The following is a 21,786-nucleotide window of genomic DNA, read 5'->3' as shown; positions in this document are numbered from 1 at the left end:
ATGAGAAACAGAGTAAATATGTCTGAGAAGTTCAACCAATCAAATTCAGATTTTTTCAACACCCTGTCAGGTTCTTGCTCAAAATTCAATTATTTTTGCCATGGGCCACTGAATGTGTTCAAGAATATTTCCAATTTTAATAGGCCAAAAGTCCATTAGTTAAAATTTTTTCTAGAATTGGTTTTGGATCTTTCCCTTCTGCCCTTTGCCAAAATGTTACTTTTTATGGCCTTCAAAGCACTGAAATATATTAAGTACTATGTTCCAGAAGAAAAAGGTAATTTAGTTTTAGACATTTTACATTTTTTGGAGATTCCCCAAAGGCCAAAATGTGAGCCCAAGACATTTTTTATATTTTAAGAAAAACTCTGCACATCAAAGATAATTTACCACTACAGCCTGAACATTACTGTGCAGCTCTACTTTAATTATTGAATTTTGTTTAGTTGAAAGTCTTCTGGCAGTAGGGTATGGCAGAGAGATTAAGATTTTGGTATGTTTACTGTGGCATTTTTTTGTTGTTGAACAGTCCCTGTAATTTGTTTTGTAAAATGTATTAAGAAGCATTTTAACAAACAGTACGTGTACCTTCACCAAAATAAACCGTAAGTTAACAAGACAAGCCCCCAAGTCTCAATTTCCTCCCCTAGTATAAGGTTACAAGTCATTCTGGCCATAGCTACAGAAACAAGTAGAAAATTGAAATTATTGTTTGGGTCATTTAGGGGAAAATCCTTCAATCCTTTCATTAAGGAAAAAGTGGGTTTACTGAACTGAAATGATCCTGATTACTTTTACCACTGACCAAACTCATTCAGAGCTCTTCTTCGCTTTGCCTTGGTCGCCACAATCTTTTTGAGATTTGGGAAGTGAATTTGTTTTAGATCTCTATTCAAAAAAAGAACTCCAAAATCTAGTAAGTCCAAGTCTCCCTTTGAATTTCAAATGTGCCCTTTGTAAAAATATCTATAATTATGTTTTCATGAAATGTACAAATTTAAAGAAATTCTACAGGTGGATTTTTGATTTTGTCTGTCTTTGGAAATAAATTGCCAGCCTGAGGGTTTTCTTTTTGCCACGGTAATCATAATAATTTTGATGGATTTATTATTTTCCTTATCATTTTTTTCCTTCATTCTGTGTTCCATCATTCTATTTTGGGTCTTTTCCAAACCAGATTTGAGTATTTCCATTTTCCTTCTTTTTATGGCTTCTCACTTTTCCTTTCTGGCCATTGAAAAGGTAAAACAGCCAAGCCTCTCCCTTTCTCTGATTTCAAACATCTTCAGTCTCGTTTCTGTGACTTTGTTATCACTGTGAGAAATTAACCCCATTCCTTTAAAAAATCCCAAACTTTCCTAAAGGCCCAGAAAGCAAAGAGGTGATGATGACTTTTTTTTCCCCACATCCACAAACTACCTTTCGAACAACAGATTGAAATAGATGGCCCACAAAGCCAAGATTTGTGGAACTAAAGCCCAGATTCATTCAGAAACTGTCACTTTGTTGCAAGTTTTATGCACATGTGTGAACTGTTCTTTAAATTAACACACAAAGTGAATCTCAAAATAATTCAATTAAGGTTCTAAAATCTTGATAATTGAGGTCAATTGCTGCCTCGCTGCTAACATCTCCTGAATTCCATCGTAGGAAAAGAAGGCAAGGTGATTTTAATGAAGGGCCTATCTTTACTGAATTTCCTCCTTCTCTGGGCCTGGTAAAGCTATAATTTGCTTACATTCTGTGAATATTATGAGGTATCATCTTAAACTGCTTGTTTCTGATGGGGAGGAATTTAAGATTTTAAAGGCATCTGATGGTCTCAAAATCATTTCATTTCTGTTATCTTAATTACTGCTCTGCTACATTTGACCTATTTTAATGTTTTGATTTTATAAATGTCTCTATGGACTAATCCATAAGAAGCATAATTTTTTAAAATCTAGGAGATCAAAAGGGAAATTATTGTTTCAAAAGGAGCCCACAGTCTTCTTCTGTCTTACTGCCTCAGGTAAAAGTAGGTTCACTTAATACTCCCACAAACATGCTTGCTGTAATATTAATTTTCTGAAGTCCCTTTTAGGAAGATCTGTCACTGTTTCAATATGCACATTCCTGGGAGAGATTCCAATATCCCTTAACGAGACTGGTTTTTACTGTTACTTCTCCATGGACCAGGGATCCGGAGTCCATTAAAATCAATCTGAATTGAGTAGAATTATCAACTGGCAGTTGACTAGCCCAATATCAGAAGTCAATCCACACATTTTCTAATCTGCTGCTGCTCCTTTAATAGTAATTAAGGACCAGCTAGAATATCAATGGTTTGGATTGTAAAATTTTGAAAATATGATTTAGTTTTCCCACTGCATCTTCTCCCTTGTGCATTAGGCCTGTGTTTGACAACATATGTCCTGCAGATTAGAAGCCTAATAAAAGCATGGCCAAAACTGGGTAAACTAATTCTTGCCAAACGCTGTGGCATTCAGACGAATGCATTGACTGGTTTGCCCAGCTTTGACACAGTCTCCTTCTTATGGCACCACAATTAGCTTCACAGAAGTAAACCGTATGATCACGGGAACAATGGACTGTTAGATCTCCTAAAAAACTGACTGAGAGAGGAGGTGTTGGGAGAGGAGGCGATTGCGTGTCACTACCTAATTGTCACCGACTGCAAAGAAATTGTCACGTGTTCAGAGAATCATTCATTTTAAAAAATTCATTGAGAACTGTGTTCTCCTTTAGAAAGGACCTCGAGAAATTGGGCTAAGGTGGCACTGCTTTACTGGTAAAGTAAGAATCTGATGCAAGACAAACATTAACCCAAAGTTCTGGATGGTTCACTGATACCTTAGCAAACTCGTAAAATATCATTCATGAAAGTAAAAGATTATCTAAACCTCAACTCAACCGAAAATGCAGAACCACAATTACCATCCACTAAACCTCTCAAAACAGAATATCTTTCTCTTACGAATTCTGAATCTGAGGTAAGAACAAACCCATTTTAAAAGTCCCCAAAACAGAGCCTTTTTTTTTTTGTTGTTTTAAAAATATGTAATTATAATGGCTTCTCTAAAGATTGACTAAAAAACAATGGCATTAAATTAACGTAGTTATTCTCAGGATTTAAAATGTGCAAGCATTCAGAGTTAGCTCAGAATGCCCAGTTGATCAGAAGATCAATCTTCATGTTTTTCAAGATTATTAGTTAAGCACATTCTGGGTTTTCAATAAGAATAACAAGATTTATCATCTTTCTTTACCCACACTTGCCGTTTTTCGACACATGTTTAATTGTAGAGCGAAAAATCACTTCGGACCTGAGTTTGGGAAGGCATTCTTTTTTTTATACATTAATAATTGAGTTAACATAGAACTTTCAAACCAAATATATCACATTTGCTGCTAACCTGAAATTGAAGTTTGGGGAAAATGTAATACAGTTTCCATTTGCTGTTTTCAGTTCTCAGAGGAGAAAAAAGTGGTATTCATGATTTTTGAATTTATTCATATGTATATTAGCCACATAATTTTCCTTATCAGTGTAACCATACTGATTAAGGTTCCTGAAGTGGATGCATACCTAAATGTCTATTTATCTGAATAGCTGCACATTTTAATAAAGACATACTTCTGATTATTTGTGATGTAAGTCAAATGAACACATGCTGTACTCTAAAGTAAGTGCAATATAATCTGATTCCTCCATAACCAAGCCAAACAAGTACATATAGTGAAGAGAAATTCATGGTTGAACAATGATGAAATAGTACAAATTTTAGGGGAGCCAAACCTAACATGGGCCCTACACATTAATATGAAGATCCTTTATCCAGGAACAGAATGCACTTACGGATGTGCAAGGAAGCTAAGTGACGGCCGTCTTGGAAACCATCATTACGAATTCCTTGAGCTTTGGGCATGTAAATCTTCAACCACTTAGTTTAATTAGCTTTCCCCCTAATAATTCAAAAACTTGCATAGTACTACAACCTTAGTGTTATATTTTAAATACACAAATTTGAGGAAGCCTTGAATTCTAAATTCAGATCAGGTTAGCAGCATGAATGCATCCACATTGGCTATACTATATGATAAAATGTGTACCTATTATTAATAACATTAATATAGCCATTAGTAGAGCATTTAAATGGTTGCATTATCACGATTATCATCGGTATAGCTTTTAGATGGTTCTTTTTCTCTAATAGCCCTTAAATAGCCCTTATGTGAAATATGGAGTCTAGCATTACAAGAATTCAAACTTTAGGATTGAAAACATTTTGTGTCTATTTGTTACCGTTAACATTACACTACTGTGCTTTGCTTTTGAATTTTCCACTGTTTTCCAAGGTTGTTTTGTCGTTGGTTTTGTTTTTTTTAAACAACAATCAGAAAAGGAATAGAAAAAAAGTGAAAATGGACAAGCCTGCGGCTGTTCCCTAAAGACCCAAGGGAGAGACTTTTAAAAGACTCCCCAGTGTCTCTGCAAAGGTAGGCTCTCCATGAGGTGAGCAGCAAAACGCCCAGCCTCCCAAGTGCCAAGAATGGTGCCTTTGGCCATTTCAGTGGGCACTGGTTCTTCCAGAGATGCTAACCTAGCAACTAAGCATTCTCCACTTGGTGAAATTCTGACCGTGATCAGCAAAGAATTGTCAGTGTTAAATGTAATCAGTCGAAACCAATTTAATTTTAAACAGGTGACTACTACTCACCCAAGTCAACAATCTCGAGTTGGGACTTTCAGGAATATGGTTTATGAATTCTATACCTCTTCCCCCAAAAGGACTTTGTAAGCAAGAATCTCTAAATTGTATTGAGTTTATCTTTTCACACCCAGGAAATATATATATATATATATATATATAGGCATCACCTCTGGGCTTAAAGACTAAACGTGGAATCTTCGGGGTGGAGAGGGAGATTTTTCCCGAAAATTCAGAGGAAGTGGCAGCAATGATTTCCCCTCCTAAAAAAAAAAAAAGTTTGGAGGGCCGGCCCCCGGGATTTGACTCCCCATATCGATCGTAGAACCTGGAGACGCTGTTGCGATGGAAATGGAACGATCGGTGATTGGGACGGTGGAAGGGGGGAAGGCTCCCGTTGAGGTGAGGGGCCCCCTCCCTTCGGCACCCACCTCCCCGGGAGAGAGGGGAAAAAAAATTCGGTTGAGGTCGATTGGGGGATGTCGGGGTGGGCGCCGCTGGGAACGATGTTCGGGAGGTGGCGGCGGGGGGGGGGGGGGGGGCTTTGTTCCGCCTGGGACAAAGAGGAGGGACCCTGGCGGCCGGGCTGGTCCCGGTCCGCCCGCAAAGGCGGGGGCGCGTGGCGGCGCGCGCGGGGTGGGGGTGGGGGGCTCCTCAGGGGGCGGCGGGAGACCCTCCGGGGGCGGGGACGGTGCGGGGCTGTGCGGGGCGGGGGGGCCGTGCCGAGGCGGAGGCGGCCGAGAAGTCCCGAGCGGCCGCATCAGCTGAGCGGCTGGCGCGGGTCACGTGGTGCGCGTGTCGAAGGTCACTGCGCGCTGGCTGGCTGCTCGGCTCCCCGGGCTCCCCCGCCCGCCCGCCCGCCCGCCCGCCCGCCCGCCGGCGCACAATGGAGCTCTCGCAGTACGTGCAGAGAGGCTTGCAGAGGCTCGCCGACCCCGGCTGCTTCGACCCCTCCGCCTTCGCGCTGCTCCTCCGGGCGGCCTTCCAGAGTCTGCTGGACCCCCGCGCGGGGGAGGCCGTGCTAGGTAAGCTTCGAGGCGGCCGGAGGAGGACCGGCCCGGCCCGGCCCGGCGGGGGTGGGGGCTCGCCCCGGCACCCAGGCGGAGCCGCTTCGCAGGAGGAGCGGCGGCAGCAGGAGCTGGTGGTGGAGGAGCAGGAGAAGGAGGAGGAGGAGGAGGAAACCCTGGGAAGAGGAAGACGCGGGCTTGCCCCCGGGCCCCTCCAACAGCGCGGGTTGGGTCGCCACTTGCCCCCCAGTCCTTCCCCTTCCTCCCCCCCAGCCCCATTCTGGCCTCGCCTGGCACCTGCACGGGTGGTTTTTTCGTCTCTGCTGCAGGCCCCCCTCCCCCCTTCCAGGCTCTTTGTTCCTGTGCAAAAAAACAACACCAACAACCCTGGATTCTTGTCGCGTCTGTGGCCTAAAACCCGGGTTCTCGATGGAGGGGAAAGCAGGGGCCGTTTTGACAGGTCGGGCCCCCGGCGGTGCGCGCTCCCTGGGCGACACGTCCCCTACCCGGCGTCTTTGCAAATGACAGGGGTAAAAGGGAGGTGACAGGGGGAGGGGGAGATGAAGGGGGCCTTTGCCGAGTCCGACCTAATGAACACCACCCCCCACCCCGACTTCGTAAGCTCCCGAAACCAGCCCAGCATTGCTCGGCTTCCCTTGCGGAGAGCTTGTCTGTTGAATCGGGGCAGCGGGCGGGACCTGCCCGGCGTGGAAATGCTGCTTTGGGCCGCGCCGGGAGCCAGGGTTTGGCGCCTCTCCCCGCGGCCCAGCCCGGGCCGTGCCCAGGGGCTTGTGCCTGGTGAGACAGGTGACTTGGGAGTGCTGCCCCTGAAGTAGAAAAATCATCAATGAAAGGACTTCCCCCACCCCCCCCCCCCGGTTCAGTTCCATGAACGTCTGAAATAGTGTGGCCTTTGCTCGCGACACACACACACACACAGGGCTGAAGTTGGAGTCCCTCAAAGAAACAGAGTCACTGCGAACTCGTTTTTCCCAACCCTTCCATGGCAAGAAAGCCGGGAAACGCTATAGGCTTTGGATGTTAATCATTGTGTGCCCACGCCTTCCTGGTTCCTTTCTCTGGTGGTCCAGAAAGCAGTGGGCTGCATTCATTAAATAAAGTGTATATTAAACCTGAGTCTTCTGAGGGGTGGGGGATTCAGATTTTCTGAAAGCATATTAGATGTTTATCAAGTGCGTGTGTGTTCCCTGAACTTCCTGTCTCCAATGATAAGGACGATTGTAGCAGGGATGAAGCTTCCTCTCATGGTTGACCTTTGGAAAAAAAAGAAAACTAATAAAAACAAAGTAGAGAAATCAAAAGATAACTGAAACCAGGCAGTAATAATGTTCCTCTTGTGTCGATGTTATTGTTGTGCATTTGTTCTAGTAATTCGTCTCCCGGTAACGCGTAACTACGTCTGTAATTAACATTGGTGTTTTTTTAAATGAGTCCTGAGGTCGGTACAGTGGAACAAACCCTTTTAAAAGAAGGGGCTCTCCCCTTTTTAGAAACGTGACGTGAAATATTTCATTATCACGTGATTCACTAGTCATTAATTTATTTTAGATCACCCAGACTTGAAACATATTGACCCCGTGGTATTAAAACATTGTCATGCAGCAGCTGCAACTTGTATACTAGAGGCAGGAAAACAGAAAGCTGACAAGTCAACCATAAGGTACCTGATATTTTCATTTCCACTCATTTTCCAATTGCTGACGCTCTGATTATTGTGATTCTTTTGGCCGCTTAACTTGGATAACTCACCAAACTCTGGTTTTCTTTCTTTAGCACATATCTAGAAGACTGTAAATTTGAGAGAGAGAGAATAGAGGAGTTTTGGGCCGAATATCAGGTTTTGGTTCATTTTCCAATTTTTTTAAATTAATAAATAGTATCTTCTTGCTCTAAAAGTTTGCCAAGATGTATCCTTCTTCTTGCAGAAAAACAAGGATACGCTGGAAGTCGTATTGGGAAGGTAGGTACAAATGCTGTCAGGATGAGTTGCTTTTCAGTTGCAGGTATCAGTGGTGTGTGTGGGAAACAAACAAAACTGAATAAAAACAAAGAACGTGACAAAGGGAAGAAGGCCTGAGGATAAATAAGTAACACAGAATTAGCCTCATGAACAGAAGGCTGCACAAAAGGGTGTGAAGTTGTCTCTTCTTAATATTCAAAACTCAAAAATACTTTTAACTTTGAAATTCACATTTAAATCGGTGCAATGGGTGTGTGAATACCGCGAGAAGACAGTGGAAAATTAGTGAGATTTTTCATCCTCTACAAAAAGTATTAACGTTCCTTTCAGCTTAGGGAGATCTCCTTTGCACATAAACGATGTGTCCTGGCGTTTGGAATATCAGATAAAGGTAAAATGTAGCAAATCGTATTTTACAGAAGCTTTTAAGCCACTCCCCCCCCCTTGATTTTAGTTAATAATGTTTGTGTGTTTTATGTTACTGCTTTAGACTAATCAACTTTATAAACTCTACCGACCTGCGTATTTGGTGACTTTAAACGTCGAGGTATTGTATGAATAAGTCACTTTTGCAATTTAAAGTTGAGGTTTCAAGCTTCTCGTGGTTTAAACAGCCTTCCCCCCACCTTCTCGCAGAACACTGATTCCAAACCTCATCCGGACATAAGTTTTAGCTGTTCGATGGAGCAATTACAGGTACAGTATTTGGTCCTACAGTGATTCGTGAAGGTTTATTTGAAACTTAACGTGAAAAGAAAGCATATGAAAGGGGTTTTCAAAAATCCCGGCGGGTGCTGGAAGGAGGGGTGATTGGCGGGGGGGGGGGGGGGGGGACGGACGACGGGGACGGTTTTCCAAAGCAGCACTTTAAAGAAATCCATTATTTGTAGCTACTTCCATATTGCGGAGTTAAAAGATGCTGCATTTAATAGTGCTCTCCCCTTTTCTTTCTCTGCACCAAAATTCCAAACGTGGTGCTGTTAAGATGTGAATCCTTTTAATTCCCTACCGAATTTCAACTTCGTGATCCATAGAGAACAGAGAGTTTGAAGCGAGGGCCCGTAGTATTGAAATAGACATTTCGTCGGTAGGCGCTAAAACTGAATCTCTAACTTAATCGTAGAAACGCAGCGTTCTTGCAAGGGGGTGGGGGTGGGGGGGGTGCACGATAGAAAGCTCGAAAGCCTGTTCACTTAGCAGGGAAATGCACTCCCGTCACTGTCCCCAACCACTTGAGAAAAGACAAGTTCATTTGCAGAATTTGCCAAAATGTGACGGGTCTCCTCTGGCAGAGTTGTTCGGGTGTTACCATTAGCCGTCTACCTTTCAGAAAATATTGAAACATGGGTATGAGTTGCTGTAGGGCCAGACTTCGGAACTTAAGCCTCGAAGCGAAATTAGCTCCTGGCTTTCAGCGGAGAGAATTAGGGTTGAAAACTCGGGACTCTCGAACTGAAAGCCAAGAGCTAATTGGGACCATAAGAGATGTTTGGGGGAAGGCAGAGGCGTGTTCCAAATATCTGACAGGTAAAAACCATCGGTCAGATATTAAGTACCGAAAGATTGGCGGCGTTATGACGAAGAGACTCCCCTCCGCCCATTTGCCGTTGAATCAAGTCGGGAGATGAATTTCCCCCGATGCGGGTCCTGAAATTATTGCGTTGTGCACGTCTTTTAGGACTTAGTGGGGAAACTTAAAGATGCGGCGAAAAGCCTGGAAAGGACGACGCAAATGTGATGCGAGGAAGTTAACAATCTATTAGGGTCAAGAGGAAGAGCAACGTTGTCGGCCCTGCAGCGAAGCCATCGTTCCTTTCCTTTCTCGGCGGAACGTCTATTTCATTTTCCCCTTTTGAACCCGCGCCCCCTTAAGCAGTTATCGGGTCCGATTTGCCCCCTTTCCAGTAAACATAAGAATCGAAAAAGGGGTTGAGTATTGCGAAAGATAATTTCTTGTGTTTTTACTAAGATGTCTTTAATGCCGATTTTCTCCCTCCGAGCGGATGGATGGTCTAATAAAGTGCTACAGCTCATCTTTTCCAGTCCTTTACGAGCAGAACGTGGTGCGGGGCGTTTGGGATGGAGAGGGGTGGGGGTTTCCCTTCCAAATGGGGTTGGGGGGAAGCGGTCGATTCGTCGGGGTGTTGTGGGTCGGGGGGGAATGGGAGGTAAATGGAGCTGAGGAAAGAAGGGGGCCCGGTCGAGAGGGGTGGGGGGCGGCGGGACCCCTGACCTCAGCGGGCCTAGGGGCGGGGAGGGGGTCCCCCGGGGCAGGCCGGCTCCCAGTCCTCCCACGCCGCGCTTTCTCTCCGTCGCCCGGCCCGGCTGCGGGAGGTTTCGCCTCCAACGGAGCCGGTCGGCGGAGTCGGCCAAGGACCGGCGGCCCCGCCCCTCCCCCCCGCGGGGGAGGGGCTAACGGACCCCCCCCATCGCTCCCCGAGGGGCTCCGAGGGGTGCGGTCCCCGGGGCGGGGGGGAGCGAGGGGCTTCGTGCTCCTCCCGCCTTTCCTGCCACTGGGGCTGAGGGTGCGGGGCCGAGGCGGTCCCGGAGGCCGCAGACCTGCTCGGGGGCGGGGGGTACTCTTCGCCGCGGGGCCCCGCGCCTAGGTGGCTGTGTGTGTGCGTGGGGAGGGCTAGGTGAGAGAGACGGGCGGGAAAGCCCCCCGGACACACATGCACACAGAGACACGCCGCTTCGCGGGGCCAAGGGGCCTATGGCCCCGGAGGGAGCTGCGTGCGGGGCCGAGGCGAGATCCCCGCACCGAGGGGAGGTGGCGCGTGTGGCGCTGTAGAGAAATGTCTCCCGGCAGCAGCGCCGCCGCCGTGTGTGTGTGTGTCTGTGTGTGTGTGTGTGTGGGGGGGGGGTCGTGATAGTGGCGGGGAGGGGCGGCGGGGCCCCGACTACACCGACACTAATTCCCAGGCCGCCCTTAAGGAATGAGGGGAGCACGTGACGTGCGGGAGGAGGGGGGAGGAGGAGGAAGGGGGGAGCGACGGGGGGAGGGGGCGGGCGGACTCTGAGCCATTTTGGGGCCGGTGTCAGTTTCCACTCTCCCTTCAGCGGTGCATTTTTTTTTCCACCCTCCTGCCCCCTCCCTCCTCCTTCATCTTCCCTCCCCCGCCCCCTTCCCCACACACACACACACACACACAGGGGCACGCACACCGTTCTCCTCCCCCTCCCTCCCCCAACTATGAAATAATAATCATAATAATAAAGGGAGAAGAGGGGAGAGACAATGGGGATGGTGGCGAGAGAGCCCCGATCGGGGCTGAAAGCGCCTCCCCACCCCGCAGAATAATAATAATCGCCCCCCCCCCCCGCCCCCGCGGCCCCCTCCCCCTCGAGCAGCAGCAGCAGCAGCAGGAGGAGGAGGAGGAGGAGGACCAGGGGGTTTGGGAACTAACATGAGCCGAGTGCAACGGCGGTGGCAGCAGCAGCAGCAGCAGCAGCGGCGGCAGCGGCGGCGGCAGCAGCGGCAGCAGCAGCAGCAGCAGCAGCGGCGGCGGCGGCGGCGGCGGCAGCAGCAGCTCCAGCTCCTCTCTCCTCCGCCCGTTGCCCATTGACAGCAGCGTCTGCAGCTCGCTTCAAGATGGCCGCTTGGCTCACATTCATTTTCTGCTGAACGACTTTTAACTTTCATTGTCTTTTTCGGCCGCCCCGATCGCCCCTCGCCGGCTGGCTTTTCCGGGTAGGTATGGAGCGAGGCGGCTCCCGGGCCGAGGGCGGGCGGCGGGGGGGGCCTGCCCGGGGGGGGTTGGGGCCGGTTCGGGTGCCTGGAAGGGGAGCCGAGGTGCCTGCCCCCCCTCCCCCTTCTCTCTTTCTCGCTCTCCTCGCTCTCCCTCTCCCTTCCCCGGATCCGAGTGGGGAGAGAGCTGACAGTCTGGGCTCCGGCACAGCCCCCCTCCCCGCACACACACGCACACATACACACACACATAGAGCCAGACACGCACACCGAGATCCACGGAGGCCGGGACACACTCACATGCATTCGCACACGCAGCAGAGACACACACACACACACACACTCGAAGCCGGAGACTCACAAGCCGCCACCACCACCAGCACAACAGCAGCAGCAGCAGCAGCCTCTGCCTCTGTCGCTTCGCCGTCCTCCTCCTTCTCCGCCTCCTCTGCCGAGACGCACAACATCCCCTCATTTTAGTTCCTTTCTCCCCCGAGCTCCCTTCCCCGGCCCTCCCGGGCACATGGCCCCCGAGGAGAATATCTCTATTTCCAACCCCCGCGGCTCCCCTAGCCGCAGCGCCCTTTGTTGAGAGGAAGATTTTGATTAAGGGGGCCGGTTCCTGAAATCGGGAGCTGCCTGGGTCAAGTGGTTTCGCTCCTGCCCTAAAGAAATGGATTTAGGGGGACCAAGGCGACCAGGGAACGCCCCCATTTTATAGGGACGGGGAATGTGGGGGGCAGCGATCCCGCGGGGCCGAGTATTGGTCCGGAGGGACCCCCGCCTCAAATGTTATTAACTTAAGTTGGACAAACACTTGTGTGAAATTGGATGGCTTGTAAGATGGCGGTTCCCAGTTGTTCCCAACGTCTCCTTTCGCATTTGGTCCGAAAATGGTAAAGTTTCTGCACCGGGGCTGGTCCGGGCAGAGCAAGGCGAAGTTTCCGAGCAACTTCTTTCAAAAGTCAGTTGGATCGTGGTCCCTGGGCGATGGACAGTTGGCGATTTGGGGCCGTTTGGGAGCGAAGATGGTGACCGGAGGAGGCTCTGTGGGTCTTCTTTCTTTCCTTTCTAGCTGCTGTTTTCCTCTCCACCCCTGGCTGTGGGGTACGTTTGAAGTCCCGTCTTGGGGAAGTTTACTAAGGTGCTGCAGAGTTTGCTTAATGATAGTGAGAGTCCTAAGGATGAGGAGGGGCGAGGGGGTGGGAGGGAAGCGGGCGAGGTTGGGGCGGGCGGGGGAGGGGGGGGCGAGAAAGTTAGTTGCATATGTTTATATAAACATTTGGCCTCGAAGGCAATATAACGTGACGCTGCTCCCGTTGATTTACGGTTAATAATTTGAAGTAAACAAGTAAAGAGAACCCCCCCCAAAAGAAAAGCAGCTCCCGTTGCTAGAACAGGATGTAGTGGGCTTAGACGTCGTCGTGCAGAAGTTGAAATTTCAGCTATTTTCTAACACCCCCCCCCCTTCAAAGTTTGGAAAAGCCCACTCCCCTTTACGCAAGTCCGACAGACATTGATGACACCGAGGCCCTAAGTGGCTTGGTTCAGTCTGAAGCTCGCGGGATTTTAAGATCCAAGAAGTTCTTGCAAGCAAGGTTCTTGTCCTCCAGACCCCGGCTAGGATGACACGTTACTTGGGGATGCGAACGGTTTGACCCCGCTTAGCTCATGAGCTAGATAGAAATTTATGTTCCAATTCACTTCAGGTAGATTTGCTGACCGAAGTCCTCAAGGAATGAATTCTGCAAAAGGATGGTGGGCTCCATCGTTCAGTTCCATCTTCGCTGCAATGTGCTGTGCCCAGATACTTAAATTAAACTTCGGTATCTCAAATAGTGACAATTTCCCCAGAACGTGAGGGCACCCCATCTCTTGCGAACAATGGTTCTCACTGGGGAGAAATTAAAGAGTTCAGTTGTATAAAGTAGATCAATTGGTTTCTGAGCATTCTCCTCCCTGGGTATCGGTTAGGTGCAGAAATAGTCAAAATTGACCCACGAGTCCAGCTGTCTGTTATTTTACACTTACTTGACTGGAATTGCAAACTCGATGATAGAGGTCATTTGCATTTCTTAGATTGCAATAGCTAAGCTGATTGTTAACATGAGAACTACTTCTGTTTTTCTTCATTTTGACACAACCGGTGTCAGGCCTCTAACCGAACTGACGGCCCCAACTCGAGGTGTTTTACAAGGGCAAGTTTTACCATTAGGTGGTTTTATTTACTTGTTCGTGGCGTGCCTTTTCTGGGCTAGCTGATCGGTTGACTGTTGGCATTTCGAAGTCGTAGACGTCCTGTACCCGTCGGTTCTGGGCTATTCCTCAAACCCTGTCAAGCTGTAGAGGAAAGGTGCGTGTGGGTGGCAGTTCAGGGCTCTGGAAGTCTTCTTTGACTTCCTGTTATAAGATCTCACTTTACCCTTGGGATGAGTAGAAAAGGACCCGATTCTTAGGCAACCGAAATTCGGGACGGGGCGAATCTTCCCCGACTGAACCGAATTCCCGACGATGATGGAGAGGTTGAGTTGAATTATTGTCCCTGGAAGGGTTTCCAAAGGATTCTGCGGGCTAGCCAGCCCAGATAACCCTCTGCTGCCGCTGATTTTGTGATTTGTGGATATTTGTGATTTACGGGGGGTTGAGTGTTCGGAGAGCTGACCGAGAAATGAAGGGAACTGTTGCCATTTGAGCCCCTTCAGAAAGTCTCTGGTCGTTCGGCATTCCTGGAATAAGCCTCCTCAGGCAGAAGAACAGCCTCCTTGGCTTTGTCTTTCTCGAGGAGGACACGTCGATATCCAGGAGGAGATTTTCCTCGCGGAGGCGGCGAAGGCGAGAGCGGTGCCCTCCGAATGGAAGGGGATCTGAGGCTTGCCCGGCTCCTTCCCCGGAGCCGTCTCCGGGCCGGTCTCCGGCTTGGTCAGCGGGCCGCCCGGGGATGGGGGGGAGACGGACCCTTGGGTCAGGAAGGAGGGGCCTTTGCCCTCGGCGGCCGGAGATGCTCGCGGAGTCCGAACGAAGTGTTACCGGCCCGTTGGCGCTGGGGCCGGGAAAGTTTCAGCCCCATCCTGGACGTTCAAGTTCAAGCCCCAACCGTCGTGGTGGGCCGCCCTCCTCCGCGCCCCGTCCCGCCCCCCGCCCCGCGTCGGGCCGAGGCGGGGCGGCGCCCCGGATCACCTCCCCGCGGGGCCGTGCGGGGCCGTGCGGGGGCCAAAGGTTGCGAGCGAGACCCGGAGGGCCAGAAAAACGCGTGTCGGCTTGCGAGCTTGGGAAGGGGCGAGGGAGGCGCTTTCAGGTGTGGGGGCCGGGATTCATTGTCTCGTTGGGTCCCGGGACGCCACGTTGCTCGCAGGAGCGGGGCTCTGGCTGCTGCTCGGACATCTGACCGGGAGGGCTGGAGGGGTCGAAGCGGTGACATTTGTTTTCCCTTCTGCCGCTGCCCTGTACCGACAAGGTGTTGATTTAGCGGAGGGAGGGGGCGGGTGGGGGGGGCGTGGGGGGGTTGGGTCGATCACGTCGACTTTTGCATATTGTCACTAGCGTCCTGTTCAAGTCGCTTTTCTTGCCTCAAACCGCGTTTTGTTCAAAGGAACGGCCGGGTTTGCCCCCGCCCCCAACGCCTCCTCCGGAGGACCCGTTTGAAGGTTTGGTCAAACTTCGGGGCGCCCAGTCGTGGGGCGGGACGGGACGGCTTCGGGAGGAGGATGTCGCGAGGTTCAGCCCCATCGCCGCCTCTTGCGACTAGAGTTGGGTCTGTCTGAAGCTAAGTGCAGAGTTGGCAGTTCCTGAGAAACGCTCCCGTGAAAAGGTTGCCCGGACAATTGCGAGCCGGGGCGGCAGGGAGAGGGCGAGAGAGAGGAAAAGCGAGAGAGGGAGTCGAGGCCCGGAGCGTTTCGCCCCGAGTCGACGTGGAAAGAGGCCCCTGGAGGGGGGGTGGGGGTCGGGCTTCCCTCGTCCCCTGCCCCCTCCGGGCCCCGCGCTCCCGGGGATCCCCGCCCCTCCCCCTCCCCCGGTGGCCGTCGGGGCCCCCCTCGGCCCGGGCTCCGCCCCCGCCCCCCGTCCCCGCCCCGCTTGGCCCGTCCCGGCCGGCCGGCCCCGCACCCCCGGCTCCGCTCCGGGGCCCGGGCTGGGAGTTTGCAGCGGTGGCCGGGTGCCAAGTGTAAGTGTAAGTTGCTATGGAAACCCCGACCGAGGCTCGTTCCCAATCCGGAGCGAGACGGAGCCCGCGGCGCCGGGACCCGCCTCCCCTCCCTTCCCCTCCCCGCCCTGCCCTCCTCCCTGCCCGCGCCGGCCCGGGAGCGGGGAGCGGGGCCCGGGGGCGGGGCCGGCCGCCCCGGGACTCCGTGTCCTCGTGTCCCCCGCCCCCCGGCAGGGCCGGGCCGGGCCGAGCCGAGCAGCCCGCTCTCGGTAGGTCTCCCGCCGCCGGGGCCTCCCGCGCCGCCCGGGGCTCCGGAAATGCCAGCGGAGCGGGCCTCCGCGCCGGCCCGACCGAGGGCTCCGCGGCCCGCCCCACTCGGCCGGCCCGACCCCCGGGCCCTCCGGGGGACCCTGCGGGAGGCCCTCCGGGGGAGCCCCGGGGCCCGAGGGGCGCCTTCTCCCCGCCCCGACCGCGCCCCGCACCTCGGGGGCGGGGACCGGGCCGCGCCCCGGGGATGACGGGCGGCGTTTCTGTTTCCCGCAGGACCTCCCCCCAGCCCCCGACCCCCAGGGCGCCAAAATGCACCGCACCACCAGGATCAAAATCACCGAGCTCAACCCCCATCTCATGTGCGTGCTGTGCGGAGGCTACTTCATCGACGCCACCACCATCATCGAGTGTCTGCACTCCTGTAAGTAGCGGGCGGCCGGGCCGAGCGGGGTCCCCCCCGCACCCTCATCCTCCCCTGGGCCCGGCCCCGCCGAGCCTCGGCATCGGCACCGGGAGCCCGATTGCAGTTTTCCAACTGCACTGCCCTCTCCCCTGCAAGCCGGAACGCTAATCCACTTCTGCCTCCCGAGCAGAGAGGAGGACTCTGCGTTTCTCTCAGCCCTTGGAAACTCACCGCAAGTTTTCTGTGTTGTTGCATCTTTCTCCCTTCTAGTCTGCAAGACGTGTATAGTTCGTTATCTGGAGACCAGCAAGTACTGTCCCATCTGCGATGTCCAGGTTCACAAAACAAGACCCCTTCTTAATATAAGGTAAGAGGAGGTGGAGTCGTGTCGGGGTGGCGTTCAATACAGTGGTTTAGCCCTACCCCAAGAGCTATCCCCACCCCTTTCTCCATTGAAATGTATCGTTCGAGGGGTCCTCCCCGTTGTAATGCTGAACGGCTCTGTAAATGCAACATCCAAACGCGAGCACCGGCACCCTTAGGTTTGGAAACGAAGGAATAGAGACTTTTACAGTCCGTTTCTCATGTCGTTTTCAATTTGGACGCTGACCTTGTGGCCCAGATTGTTCATTGTTCAGTTCTTGAAACCTGTAAGAGAAAGGCTAGGTTGTGGAGACGTGATTCTCAACTTTTTCTTTTAACTTTTGTACCTGCTCATTTGACTCGTTGGTTTAAAAGACTTCTTTTGTGCCCGAGTGGGATGGGCAAGACTGCCACTGTGTATGAGCTCATTTATTCTCTTCTAGCAGTGACGGTTTTAAGATTGAAATGCTTTCTGAAAGTTCTCTGAAATTCTGTTATAAGATTTTAGTTCTGTTCATTTTCTTTTTCTTTTAGTTAGGTTGTTGAAAAGTCACAGTATCATACCATAAAACTGAAAACTTTTTACACCTATCACCAGAATTGATCAATGGCTTGGGGTTTTGTTGGATTTTATTGTTTTTCAGGTCAGATAAAACCCTTCAAGATATTGTGTACAAGTTAGTGCCAGGTCTTTTCAAAAGTAAGTAACTAACTCATGAATGAACGAAAAGAACTGGACTGTGATTTTTTTTTAACTTGGTGTGCCCAGGCAAAGTAAATATTTAAATCCTTTTTTGCTTTTTCAGATGAAATGAAAAGAAGAAGGGATTTTTATGCAGCTCATCCTTCGGCTGATGGTAAGTACTTCTGATTTTGACTGAAAAGGAAAAGTGGGATTTTAATTTTTTTAATTTTCCCAAACTGGACTCTTTTGTAATTTTGTTTTATTTACAAGTTATTTTCCTGAATGCCAAGTAAACATTTTTTTAAAAAGTTGACCCAAAAGATTATCTGCATCCTTTGTCTTGTCTCAATATTGCACAGAGTTTTGTCTTGTGTAAAATATTTTGCTTTCATTTGAATTTCAAAATGTAAATGTGAAATTTTCTGCACAGCTGCCAATGGCTCTAATGAAGACAGGGGAGAAGTGGCAGATGAAGACAAGAGAATTATAACAGATGATGAGATAATAAGCTTGTCCATTGAATTCTTTGACCAGAATAGGCAAGTTCCATTGAAAATCTATTAAATAATTACTTTTTAAATTTTGCAATTGATTACATTATTTTAAATGTTGTAACTGTTTCCCTTTCTTAGACTGGAACGGAAAGTAAATAAAGACAAAGAGAAATCTAAGGAAGAGGTAAATGATTAATTTTAGTGCTCAACAAAAATGGGAAGAGAAAAGAAATATGGGCTCTATAGCTTTTTTATAAGACATTGATTATTTTGTGTGTCAGAATATTCCAGCAGCCTGATATTAAATGGGACTTAATTTGTAATTCATTACTGCCAGTGGCTGAATTAACCTGGACATAAAATATATGGAATAGAATAGAAACTTGAAGTTTGGGGTTTTGGGGTTTTTTTAAGAAAAAAGAAAATTCAGAATTGTTTTTAGGGGTATCTTTAAAAATACTTCTAATATTGCAGCTTCATTACAAGCAGTTATACTTTGAACACCAATTGATCTTTCTTGAAGAATTTAAAACAGTTGCAAAATATTTAATGATACATTCTTAAGAATTGGATTAACTATTTCAGAATAGATTGTTGAAAATGTTCTGTTTTATAGGAACATTTTTAAATGTGTTGGTTTTCGTTCCAAAATTTCACTTTTTCTCAATATATTTGCAGGTGAATGACAAGAGGTATCTTCGTTGTCCAGCAGCAATGACCGTGATGCATCTAAGAAAGTTCCTCAGAAGCAAAATGGACATACCTAATACTTTCCAGGTAACAGTAGTCATTTATCATATCTTCCTACTTTAAAGACACCATTAGGTGTCTTTCCTTCTTGGAGTTTCTACCAAGAAAAGTTCTAACAACCAGTTTCGAGACTTCAGTTTGCCTGATAAAAATAAACGTTAGCCCTAAATTTGGAAGGTTAGTGCTGTCCTTGGAAAATCCGTATGGACTTTAGCTTTATCTCTTGGTTCCACTGTGTTCCAAGGGATGTTTTCATTAATGGGAAAGGACATGATTACTAAGCTGTAGTCTCAGGAGTCAAGTGTTCTTCATAGGTACATTACTGGGAGAAATGAGCTGTGGTAATTTCTTTCCCGGAGCTCTAATTAATGGAAGGATTGGTATCTTAATAGATTGATGTAATGTACGAAGAGGAACCTCTAAAGGACTACTATACGCTAATGGATATTGCCTACATTTACACCTGGAGACGGGTAAGCCTCTTGTCTGTCGAACAGGCTGGGTGGGGGTTTGTCCTCAGCTCTTCAGAGAAGGTTGATTATGGCTTGTTCCCTTTGCTTTGCAGAATGGACCTCTTCCTTTGAAATATCGAGTTCGACCCACTTGCAAGAGGATGAAGATTGGCCACCAGAGAGACGGCCTAAATAACAGCGGAGAACTGGAAAGTGACTCTGGAAGCGACAAGGCTAACAGCCCAGCAGGAGGCATTCCTTCCACCTCATCCTGTTTGCCCAGCCCCAGCACCCCCGTGCAGTCTCCTCACCCTCAGTTTCCTCACATTTCCAGCACGATGAACGGAACCAGCAGCAGCCCCAGCAGTAACCACCAATCCTCCTTCACCAACCGGCCACGGAAAACATCAGTAAACGGCTCTTCAGCAACTTCGTCCGGTTGACACCTCAGACTTTGGAGTAAAAATAAAACAAAACAAAACAAAAAAAACCCTGATTTATATAGATATCTTCATGCCATTACAGCTTTATAGATGCTAATACATGTGACTGTCGTCCAATTCGCTTTCTTTTGTAGGGACATCGAATTTGGCTATATAAAGTGGACTGAGTGGGACGTTCATTGAAACGAAGGAGTGTTTCTGTAAAGAATCTCTGGGGAGGCAGAGAAGATTTTTTTTCCGTGTGTTAGGAAATCTGTGAAATGGTTTCTGCAGCCACCGTTTGGACATGGGAATCTTCTGCAGTGGATATAAGCATCGGAACATTGTTGATCCAGACTAAAGCCTACATTGCATTCTCTTCAATTGTTCTTGTTCTTATGCTGTTTTGTGAACCCGTAGAAAGCAAGTGCTTTTCATCTTGAAATTCAACAAAACGGAAAGAATACGCATAGAATAATGCATTCTATGTAGCCATGTCACTGTGAATACAATTTCTTGCATATTAGCCATTTTGATTCTTCTGTTGCATTTTTATTTCTCTGTTGCTCCGCAGAACCGATCAAAGGAAAGTAAACTTCAGTTTTACAATCTGTATGCCTAAAAGCGGGTACTACCGTTTATTTTACTGACTCGTTTAAATGATTCGCTTTTGTAAGAATCAGATGGCATTATGCTTGTTGTACGATGCCATATTGGTATATGACATAACAGGAAACAGTATTGTATGATATATTTATAAATACTATAAAGAAAATATTGTGTTTCATGCACTCAGATATGGTTGTGAAATTCTCCAAATTGGTTCGACCCTTGCAGAGATCCTGCGTGTGAGCCTTCCTTTGCTCATTCAGCAGGGAGTGTTCTTTTTATATGGATGTCGGATCCCAACCTCTGCTTCTCCGGAAGCGATTGGCAATATTTAAAATACCTTACGAGCTTTGTCCTTTCTCAAGCGATAGAGTTTTGCTTTTAAATTTCAGCGATGAAGGAAAAGAACAAAACCATAAGGGACGAGGGAGTGTTTTACCCATTTGATTGCAGTTTTACTATGGGGTGCGTGAAATTATTGTGTTTTAAAAAGCACATTCAATCACTACATTCATAAAACGTTGTAGAAATTTTTAAAAAATCAGCAAGTTGCTGGATGAAGGCGTTTTATCTAAATTTATTTTAATATATATGGTACAGTAGTAATTTCGTATAAATTTAACAGGTACTCTAACATTTCCAAACTACAGAAAATGCCTTCTCTTTAAATGCCTGAAAATAGGAGCGATTTATTATGAGCTTCAAAAGGTATTAATTTTAAGTAGAAAGAGCACGTTGAATTTTAAGAAAAAAAAAATGAAAGCCCCAACAGTTTTCAGTTTGTGCTTTGCTTTGGTCGAACTTTGTGTGTGTGCCTCACCCATCCAGTTATACATTTGTGAGGGTGTTTATTCTATATGAATATTGTTTCATGTTTGTACGGGAAATTGTAGCTAAACATTTCATTGTCTCCAGTCTGCAAAAGAAGCACAATTCTATTGCTTTGTCTTGCTTATAGTCATTAAATCATTACTTTTGCATATAACGTCTGTGTCGCTTTTGCTGCCTTCCTTTCACGATCAAATGACGTCAGGAAACTTCCGTGAAGTCACCGGACCCACAAGTTTTGGGGTTTGATTTTGCTGTTGTACAGTAATGGTAGAGTTTACAGTTTTAGATACTTGATTCATTTTATCACTGGATAAATTAGAGAAATAAAAAGTTTCACTGAGAAGTTAGCAAGTATGGTTGTTAATAGTCTGAAATTTTAAAAAGGCACAAGTCGGCTCTAGAAACTTTCCGCAAAGATGCTGCCGGTGGAAACCCGAAATTAAAAATTATTACTGGCCTGACAACAATGGTATCTCTAAAGCGGGCCTTTCGGTTTTTATAAAAGAAAAATGCGTGATGTGAATAAAAAAAATGTTCTCTGTTACCTCCCGGAAATGCTGGCCGTCAAAATTCCATGCCCTCTTGTTTCTATACTTGTGGTTCATTCTTTTTTGCTACCTTGTTTAAAACTCTGCTGCCTCTGTTAACTCTAACCCCAGAGGGGAATCAACAGATACTCCTGTAGTGGATTGATTAGACCGACGCTCCTAAAATCTACTCTAGACGCGTGGAAGAAGATATTTTTTTAAAAAGTCAAGATGGCCCATCCCTGCTACCGACTGTATATCTTGGATCGGCGCCATTCGCCCTATCAAATCTGAATTAATTCACCCAAAGGGCAACATTGAACCCCAAGCGTTCAATCTCACTTGAGTCCATGAATCAAGACGGACTTGTTTATTTTGGAGTCCGGGAAAATGTTAGGATTTGCACTGAAGCAAGTACTCACCAAAGCGGGGTCTTGGTGTTCGCCCTCCCGCA

The 21,786-nt window shown here is 48.2% G+C and overlaps 2 protein-coding genes across 3 annotated transcripts; both read left to right on the top strand.

The window, feature by feature from the left end:
• The first annotated feature begins 5,568 nt into the window (after positions 1-5,568).
• Positions 5,569-9,734, top strand: COMMD3 (COMM domain containing 3). The gene is made up of 8 exons (XM_029078354.2): positions 5,569-5,737; positions 7,289-7,400; positions 7,514-7,577; positions 7,666-7,700; positions 8,031-8,091; positions 8,191-8,247; positions 8,337-8,396; positions 9,379-9,734. Exons 1-8 carry the CDS (start codon positions 5,599-5,601, stop codon positions 9,436-9,438), a joined length of 588 nt encoding a protein of 195 aa, XP_028934187.1. The 5' UTR covers positions 5,569-5,598; the 3' UTR covers positions 9,439-9,734.
• Positions 9,735-11,214: 1,480 nt separating this feature from the next.
• LOC100075752 (polycomb complex protein BMI-1) lies at positions 11,215-20,959 on the top strand. Of its 2 annotated transcripts, none has more exons than XM_029078352.2 (10): positions 11,215-11,391; positions 16,070-16,217; positions 16,470-16,566; positions 17,207-17,262; positions 17,369-17,419; positions 17,678-17,786; positions 17,880-17,925; positions 18,420-18,518; positions 18,884-18,964; positions 19,057-20,959. In XM_029078352.2, the coding sequence occupies exons 2-10, from the start codon at positions 16,106-16,108 to the stop codon at positions 19,384-19,386; spliced, it is 981 nt and encodes a 326-aa protein (XP_028934185.1). In that variant the 5' UTR covers positions 11,215-11,391; positions 16,070-16,105; the 3' UTR covers positions 19,387-20,959. The 2 variants fall into 2 exon arrangements, with proteins under 2 accessions (XP_028934185.1, XP_028934186.1); XM_029078353.1 differs by lacking the exon at positions 11,215-11,391 and adding an exon at positions 15,781-15,795.
• Positions 20,960-21,786: the final 827 nt, after the last annotated feature.

Source organism: Ornithorhynchus anatinus, chromosome 13 (genome assembly GCF_004115215.2).
Source record: "Ornithorhynchus anatinus isolate Pmale09 chromosome 13, mOrnAna1.pri.v4, whole genome shotgun sequence".
Lineage (NCBI taxonomy): Eukaryota > Metazoa > Chordata > Mammalia > Monotremata > Ornithorhynchidae > Ornithorhynchus > Ornithorhynchus anatinus.
The sequence above is the reverse complement of the archived record's forward strand: the minus strand, read 5'-3'. Positions and strand labels throughout refer to the sequence as shown.